The 9,117-nt window shown below is 47.5% G+C and overlaps 3 protein-coding genes across 3 annotated transcripts; 1 reads left to right on the top strand and 2 right to left on the bottom strand.

The window, feature by feature from the left end:
* Positions 1–1,566: 1,566 nt before the first annotated feature.
* On the top strand, positions 1,567–5,198 carry EDB93DRAFT_1339273 (uncharacterized protein). Its single transcript, XM_041455418.1, has 11 exons — positions 1,567–1,588; positions 1,640–1,831; positions 1,885–2,061; positions 2,122–2,277; positions 2,326–2,433; positions 2,489–2,632; positions 2,684–2,843; positions 2,902–3,098; positions 3,150–3,294; positions 3,347–3,731; positions 3,774–5,198. Exons 2-11 carry the CDS (start codon positions 1,769–1,771, stop codon positions 5,011–5,013), a joined length of 2,775 nt encoding a protein of 924 aa, XP_041304355.1. The 5' UTR covers positions 1,567–1,588; positions 1,640–1,768; the 3' UTR covers positions 5,014–5,198.
* A 209-nt stretch (positions 5,199–5,407) lies between these two features.
* On the bottom strand, positions 5,408–6,597 carry EDB93DRAFT_1106622 (uncharacterized protein; the record flags this gene model as incomplete). The annotated part of the gene is made up of 2 exons (XM_041447636.1): positions 5,408–6,466; positions 6,529–6,597. The coding sequence occupies 2 exons, from the start codon at positions 6,595–6,597 to the stop codon at positions 5,408–5,410; spliced, it is 1,128 nt and encodes a 375-aa protein (XP_041304354.1).
* A 985-nt stretch (positions 6,598–7,582) lies between these two features.
* Positions 7,583–8,742, bottom strand: EDB93DRAFT_1091222 (uncharacterized protein; the record flags this gene model as incomplete). Its single annotated transcript, XM_041446336.1, has 4 exons — positions 7,583–7,855; positions 7,907–8,114; positions 8,163–8,429; positions 8,564–8,742. Coding segments are annotated over 4 exons (927 nt in total), but the record flags the coding sequence as incomplete, so codon positions are not given.
* Positions 8,743–9,117: the final 375 nt, after the last annotated feature.

Below are 9,117 nucleotides of genomic sequence, written 5' to 3'. Positions count from 1 at the left end.
CACATCCAATTTCGACCTGAATTTAAATTTTGTAGTTTATCACCTCGGAGCCAGATGTGGTTGTGCACTCAGGCTGATGATTTGTGGGTAAGATTGAAGTCGCACAACGGTGATCTGGCATAACACCTTCAAGTTGTGCGGCAATGATGATCTCCTGCTGAAGTTGAGCTTGCATCATTCAATGTACGATCCTGATTCGAGCATTCGAGATTCTGCTCAGCCTACTATGCATGTTTCATCAACATCGGCCAGTGAACAATTACTCTTGTATACTAGTGTCGCATTGACGTCGACAATCGAGCAGCGAACTCATTATTGATGCATACAAATGATTGCATGCCATTTTGTTCTAGTGGTTACCAGGTGGCGAGTGCAAGGAAATATTCGTATTGGCTGCCTGCAGTGGATCTTTGAAAGCTCAAGTTAATAATTACATATAGGACCATATAGCCTGGAATTGAGGTTATTTTAAGACTTTAAGAACTTGAAGTGACCTTTATTTATGACATACGGAAGTAGGACCTCCGAGTCTCAGCAACAGCTAGGGGAGTGTCGAGAGTCGTTACGAATCGTGCGAACATGAAAAGTTTCAGCCTGCTGCACAACATTTTCACACAAACGCGAGTCGCAGTGAGCTTAGAGAAAGACACAATCCCACCATTAACCCTCCAGTAAAATGTCGGACCTCATTCCAATCACCATGCCCCTGCGAGAATTCAAAGGGCATGTAAAACGCATAAATGCAGTTGCAATTTTTCCCGATAAACGACGGATGGTTACGGGTTCAGACGACAAAACGCTTCGTGTGTGGGACTTGAAGACAGGTGCTATGTTGAAGGAGATGGAAAGGCATCACTATGGAGTGTCAGGATTAGCGGTATCGCGAGATGGACAATTGATAGCAAGCAGTGATCGCAGAGTGCTCATCGTCTGGCACGCAGAAACCGCCCAATTACTCACCAAAATTGAAGCCCACTCCAGTTCGATCACCTCGCTAGATTTTTCTCCCAATGGAACAGTGCTGGTTACTGGAGGTTTAATTGACAAAATGATGAAACTGTGGGATACCAAAACCGGGCGGCTACAAAAAAATCCAATCTGGCTATGGAGCAGTCATGTCTTCTGCGTACGGTATTCGCCCTCTGGAGAACTTCTTGCCGTCGCCACAGCCGTCGATATCGAAATCTTTAATTCATCCACGAGGGAACGTGTCGCGTCCTTCCAGGCTCACAAGTCATACAACTCGTCACTCGCATGGACGTCCGATGGCACACGCCTTCTCACAGGTGGTGGTACTGCTGATCCTACTGTACGCGAATGGGATACAACAACATGGAAGCAGGTCGGCGATCCCTGGACGGGCCACTCTAATCGAATCAATGCCATTGCCATTCATCCTGCTGACACACTCGTTGCAACCGCATCTGATAGTAAGCATGTCTGTCTCTGGCGGCTCTCAGACCGACAAACCCTTGCAACCTTCAAACACTCATCCAGTATGACATGCGTCACTTTCTCGGACAGCAATCACATTCTCAGCGGAGGTTACGATGACATGATCTCGGAGTGGGCAGTACCCAATTCAAAGGCATGGCTCCGTCCTTGACTCATATACCACAAATCGAGCATGATTCTGTAGATCCTAGCCATTAAAATAGCCCGTGATTCATGCATAGACCGAGACTTGTCTACAGCCGAAGATCTACTTACCCAGGATGTCAACACCGATCTGAACAGCCATACTTCTTATGTCCGTCGTTCGTTCGTTATGGCGCGAAAACATGACTGGGACCGCGCCCTTTGTGCAGAACCTCAGCGTATTCATCCAAGGGCATGTTTTCCGTTTCCCACTCATACACTACAAATTGAGCATGCTTCTTGCAGATCCTAGCCATCACGACAGCCCGAAATGCGTGGGTAAATGGAAACTTGTCTACCGCCGAAGAACTACTCACCCAAGATATCAACACTCATGCAAACAACCATACTTCCTACGCACATCGTTCATTAGTCATGGCGCGAAAACACGACTGGGACTGCGCCCTTCAGGACGCAATCAAGGTGAGATTCACCGACCGATAATCACCCCCTTAATGAATGGCTAACTCGATGGTTGCATAGTCCACCAGCATTTATCCCTCACTAATAGGCTACATCTCTAAGGGTATTGCCCTCTGCGGAAAAGGCCACATTCGGGATGCGAGGGCAGCATTTCATGATGCATCCATACATACGGATCAAGATCCAGAAATCGTTCATGTTCTGCTCTTGATAAAGGCATGTTGCATTTACCTTGCATGCTCTCCGCTTCATCGCATATTTTAGGCCATCGCGCTCTTCAATGCAGATCAACATGATGAAGCAAACCTGCTCCTCATAAAAATTACTGCCGGTTGTCCAAATGCCGACACGTGCGCGTGTCTTGTCGTGCAAGTAAGTATCATCTACGCTTGATCGTCAACACTCATCTTTTCAACTCGGACATTAGGCATATCTACGTGTTCAACTCGGAGTCAAAGCCTTGGATGGCGCACGTCACGACGAAGCTGCCAGCCATTTCACAGCCGCTATCAACTCCGGCGGTTTATCATCGAAATCGGACATCCACAAAAGTTATGAGGATTTGGTGGTGGTACGTTAATACATATCCGAAACACTCTTCATAACTAACTCCCTTGTCCAGCTCTTTGGCTGGGACCTGAAGTCCGTTTGGCAAAAGGCACACCAGAAACGGTGTGATGCACTTCTTCGGGCAGGCAAACTCCAAGATGCCCTGAAATCATACCAATACATAGTTTCGAATGATGATTTATCAAAGGCCGATCACCTTGACTGGTCCAGTGGTAAGTCTAGAGTCCGCAATGCCGCGCAGGCTACAATCTTCACCTGCAATCCTTTTAGATTTCAAGCAAGAATGCAGCACACTCTGTACTGTCTGCGGAGATACCGCCCTTGCTGCAAGCGATTATGACACGGCTATCGATTTATACTCGGTGGCGATTAACCAGACATCTTCATCCGATGTCATCTTTGCAAATCGTAGTAAGGCAAAACTGGGAAAGAGGCTGTGGATGGAGGCACTTCTCGATGCGCAGAAGGTGCGATGGTACTATGATTTCGTAGTCCATGTTGACTTTGGCGATGCATAGGCCACCGAACTCAATCCTTCATCTCACGTTGGGTACCAGTTGACACATGTGGCGTTGCGTGGCATGCAACGTTACGACGAAGCCATCGAGGCTTTCACAACCATGTTGTCCAAGTTGGATGAGGCTCCCGAAGCGCAGATACGAGGTAAGCCATTGAACACTCCTGCGTAATCTCGAAATGCATATCTCGTTCTCAGATCTGCGTCAGCAGTATGTGTCCCCATCCGAAGTAGAAGATGCTATTCGAAAAGCAATTTGGATTGAACTCAACAATGCCCCTCTTCGTCTTCTCAACACCTCTACAGGTCTTTTGTGCGACAGAGCAGCACAGCTTAACTTCTTCAGAATAAGTCCAGAGTACAAGGAGCTTCTGTCATTCATAACGAAGCGTTCAGATCTCGAAACGGAACGCATCGCTAAAGTGGTAGCGATACACTTCCGTTGCGTCCTGCTATCACACAGGTGGGAAGAAACGGAGGTGCTGTTGCAAGACATCAAGGAAAAAGTCGTGTACGAGTTGAACGGACTTGATGGTGGCATTGCGAAACTGCAGTCATTCTGCAAAATCGCTCGTGATGCGGGGTATTGCTAGACGTGGATGGATACATGCTGCATTGATAAGAGCAATAACGTCGAGCTTCAAGAATCGGTCAACTCCATGTTCGTCTGGTACCGCCATTCAGCGCTCACTATCGTCTACCTGTGCGATGTGCCCCCTTCATCCCAGTCCGGCGCATTGGCGAGGAGCGTTTGGAACGAGCGAGGATGGACCTTTCAAGAATTCGTCGCTTCGAAACGTGTTATATTTTATCAGAAGGATTGGTCATTATATCTTGACGATCGCTCTCCCAACCACAAAGAGTCCCCTGCAATCATGAACGAGTTGGAGGGTGCGACGGGCATAGATGCACGGACCCTGATCTCCTTCCGTCCAGGGATGAGAGGCGCTCGAGAGAAACTCCAATGGGCATCTAGACGTGTCACTACCATCCAGGAAGACATCGCATACTCGTTGTTTGGTATCTTTGGCGTCCACCTACCTGTCATCTATGGTGAGAAGAAGCAAAATGCGCTCGGGCGGCTCCTGCAGGAGATCGTGGCTAGATCAGGCGACATAACCGCCCTGGACTGGGTCGGGCAATCGTCCGAGTTCAATAGTTGCCTTCCAGCCGACATCATCTCATATGCGGTTCCGCCATGTGCCCTACCATCGTTGTCTGAAGATGATATTCATACAACAGTCTCTTCGTTACGAAATATTGTGGCTGTAGATTCAGCTTCAAAACTGTATGACGTGCTCGTGAACATGAATGCTCCCCTCTTCGCAAACTGCAGACTCCGTCTGCCTTGCATCGCATTCCGTGTCACGGAAATCAAATGGAGGCGTGGTCGTGCTGCTCGTTCCACATATAGACTCAAAGCAGATGGACTTCGGGACTTGCTGATCACCACAGACGAGACGCTAATCCAGTTCTCGCGTACGAGGCCCACTCAGCAGACATTCTTTCTTGTCCGTCCATGGGATCGCCGTCTCCTTGAGATGCCTGACTTTGCAGAACAGCTTACCTTTGCAGTCGAAGTGCAAAACGTAGAGGATTGGTCTGCGTCCGAGTCTGCATTTAACGACACTGAGGAGTCGTCCAGCGGTTTACCTGGAGAAGAGGAATTGTCGGTCGACTCGGAAGCTCACTCGCGATCATTGCGTTTGATGGTTCACCTTGGGCAGGCATTTAGCGCACTTTTGCTCGCGCAGCAACGCGTTGGAGAATACAAGAGGGTTGCCTCGGATCGTAATATCATCGCGCAGGTCAAAGACACGGCTTCGATTGACATCATAAACATCAAGACCCTAGACATATTGTAGGTAAATGATTTTTTTAACACCACAATCTCCGAGTAGTGTTCATGTGTACCTTGACGATCGCATTTTCACAGTACTTATCTTTCATAGTATTATACATCATACATACCCGTACGTGACATCGTGTAACTACAAAATCCCAAAGTTGTGCACCTGAATCGTGTTGAATAATACATCCGGTTGTTTGGATTCAAGGCTGGTGACATCGTGCAAGTATTTAGTTACATCTCGGACGATTCGCATAAGCGCAAGACGCCGCTTCAGATCTTCCCGTCTCTGTTGTGACTTTCGGTGGAGGGAGTGCTCCTGAAGATGGGATCTATTTCGTGAATGCTTGTATAGGCTATACTACATATTGGCGTAATCCTGTTATCACCTATATACATAAGTAGCAAAGTTAAGTGTAGAGATATCCAGAACGCGTAGTATCTGTCACTAAGTGAAGGGAAGGAAAAAGCTCAACATATTCTGCCAACTGTTGATTCGTGACCATCACTCCATCGCCAAAGATCAAGATCTCCAGAGGACACTGTGACCGTGTCAGAAACGCCTTGAATTCTTCGTGAGGCCATTGGCACATATGCCGAACTTCGATTCCGCGTAAATTGGGGAGCGTGACGGCATTGAATAGCCCAAGATCTACTAGGGTCGAGTTCAAAAACGAATGCCCGGATATGCCCAAGTATTGAAGTCTGGGGTGCACGAATGCTTTCGTGGTCTCAATCGTCGTGAATATTGCATTCATCGTCAAAGACGATAGGTTGGGACACAGTTGGAGCAAGTGGACGAAGCAATCTAGGCCATTTACCACGATCTCAAGATTTGTGAGACTGGCCCATCCGAGAGATTCGACGCCAGGTAATACCTCAAGGTGACACCACATGTCCACCAGCTTGAGACTACGCATGCTGGGCGGCAATTGCACGATAGAGCGCATAAAAGGTTTTAGAGGAACAGTACCGCCCGTGTATATAACCAGCTCCGAAAGTCCGTGAAAGTCTGCTATCGCCAAGGAGTCGGCACCGGAGAAAGACATAACACACTGGAGCAGGCTTTGTAGCTCCATCCAGCCATTGTTATGACAGTCGAGTGCCAACGACAGCTTAAGTCCTCGCGATCGCTTGAGGTAGAAGTTATAGCAGAAAGCGCTCTGTTGCCAGTTACTGGGTCCGACTTCCAATCGCAGTCTGCACCATAGATTCGGCATGTCCAGAGCAATGTCCCGCCATCGTTTACATACTCTTGTCAATAGCACGGGGGCCAGATGTTGCGAGGGCGTACGGCTTTCGTATTCTGGCATGCAGTACAGGAAAATTTCAGTGAGGATTTCCGTGGGCAAGCGCCAAATAGCCGATGAAAATACACCATGTGGATTGCTAGACTGCACAACCCTGGCATCTTCGACAAGTTGTCGGTGGCGATAGCCAACACCTGTTTGGCTTGAGACATCATCTAACTGCTAAAGTGGGTGTTTATTATTGTATTCAGACACAACACCTCTAGAACCAGAGTACTTACAATGTAATCCATGGCACCGATGATGTCTGACACTGCTGATAAATCGGCGTTTGAGTTAAACTGTTGCATTTTAACGCAAGCTTCAAGGAGGTTGAGATGTTGAAGATGGAAGTTGGAAGTAGGAAAGAATTCTAGCGTTCGTCCGACTGTCGCGTCCCTATTTAAACTACAGAGCTTTAGAGACCACAGGTCCACAACAAACGCACCTTGCTATTGTGATGTCTCATAGTTTATCTTGGGCAAAGCATCAACCATCCGCATAGAGAGAATCTCATTGTTACAAAGCTGTCAAGACTTTGAGTGTCCTTCGCATCTCAGTACCGAGTCCCCACATTCCTAGTGACCGTATGCATTGAAGGGTCGATTGTCTTTTCGTCAACCACTACATTCTTGTATCTTGATAATAACGCACCTCGAATTTAGCAGTCATATTCTTGTTCAAGTCGCAAATGATATGTCGTCCTCAGTATGACAGTAGCATCGGCGTGGGCTCGTGATGGCAAGTGCAACTAAAACAAAGCGACTTGAACTTCGAGCATATCTGGGCTGCGAATTGAATGTGTTCCTTCAAAAGAACGAGTATACTGGTCATTGTTCATTATATTTAGAAAGTAGGTCAATGAGTAGATGGTTGAACTGGTTCAGACCGTTCAAGTTAGTCATTCTCATGATGTCATTGTCGTTTCCTTTTTTGATCATCGCGCCTGCAACTGAGCTGACTCGGATCCCAATCCCAAGTCACTAAGATCCAGCCACGACGTTAACCTTTCCCTCACTATATTATCATGGGGGCTTATTGCGACGAGATCGAAGTTGAAGACATGGTATGGGATGAGCCAAAAGGCGTCTACCACTATCGTTGTATTAATTAAACGTAACGGTCCATCCCCAATTATTCAATCCTCAACCTCCAGTACAATGCGAACATAAAGAGGACACAGTCCGAAGTTACAGTCAGTTACATGTAATGAGATCACAAAGCATCGACGGGGCATAGATACGATACCTTAGTACAAATAATACACGCGGGGCTTCCATCTTTGAATGTTTCTGGCTACTCAACACCAACGCCCTCTTCGGCGCAACGTACACTTGCGTCTTCATCCTCCAATTTCATCGCTTCAATCTGCACTTTCATTTGTACCGAGCTTGACCCCTCCTGTAAAGAAAGCGACGCCAGGGCATTAATGCTACTGCTCATTGGCGTTATGATGACAGTCGTAAACACTCCGTTGGACCGATTGAAGTCGGATGTGTCCTTTGAGCATACGCGATATAAAAAAGTCACGATCACCAGGACATTGCAGATGATGAGACTGAGGGCGACCTAACGTCGGTCGCATCGTGCAATGCAGTGCAAGGACAAGGGAATGCTTACCTTGAGATGCGCGAACATGAGCGTAATTGTGCTATAGAAGTTGGAGATGAGGAGCACAGAGTGAGTGATCGTGATGGCGGTAATTAGAAGCGATGAGCCAAATGCAGATTGGACTAGCAATTTTTTGCTATGGGAAAGTCCTACATTTTTCAAGAGATAAAGTGGAATAGCAACGAGGGAAATGTCCGCAATGACGTCCGCTGTGATGCTCATGGTTGAGAATCATAACACCCCAAGAGAGCGCATATGTACTGACTGATCAAAAGCGAGAGTGCCACCGACTCGCCCATGTGGCAGGAGTGGGATACACAGACAATGATCTTCTGGACGATCAGCTGCGGCCCACATACACGCAAAGGATGCTGCGATGAGATAGGTAATCTGCGCGTGGATCTTGTGTTCTGAGTGGTTGGCGACGGGGATGATCGAGAAAATGATGCTCATGCGCGCAGCCCTGAAACAGTCAGCGAGAAATGTAACAGAGTGAGCTGTGATGCGCACCACAGGACAGTAGTAAGAGAGACTGCGAGGGTCCATGCTTGGAATTGGTATTAACATGTTGTTCATGAAATGCGAATTAAAGTATCACTCACAACTTATCACTCTGTCGACCCAGATACATGCCAGGGAAAGAACTGAGGGATGGGATTAGTTTACTGTCCAAGGCAGCCCACAAGAAAAATTCTACCATCTGCGATCAGTGCAAGTGCCGCCCATGCATCGTCCCACCATAATTGACTCATCCAGCCTCTGTAAACGAGCCTGAAGATGGTGCAGGTGATGGCCATACTATGCGATACTGACCCCACGACTTTCCGGACGATGATAAACACAACAGTGCCCAATACTAGTAAATTTCAACTCACTACTAAGCTGAGGGGAGTAGTCTAATGCCACCATCAGATATCTTGCGTAGACAAGGGTTTTCAGATGCAAATTGTCAGGACCGACGCAGGATGACTGTGTCCATGTTCTTATGCCTTTTGGCGGAATTTCTGATCTATGATGACCTGCAGGGCTGTACACATCGCAGACAGCCCCGACTGGTAAAGTCTCACAAAATGTAGTGTCTGTCACAGAAAGACGGGATTACGAAGTGTTTGCTCCCACGCACGTCGTGCGCCGACTGCAAAACCAAAACACTATTCGGCGGGCCTCGAAACTTAAAAGCTTGATCAGAAATCCATCCATGTGCAGAGAGCTTTACCTTG

This window comes from Suillus bovinus (genome assembly GCF_016758785.1).
Source record: "Suillus bovinus strain UH-Sbo-P2 chromosome Unknown EDB93scaffold_62, whole genome shotgun sequence".
NCBI classification, from domain to species: Eukaryota; Fungi; Basidiomycota; class Agaricomycetes; order Boletales; family Suillaceae; genus Suillus; species Suillus bovinus.
Note: the sequence above shows the minus strand (reverse complement) of the source record. Positions and strands in the feature narration are given on the sequence as shown.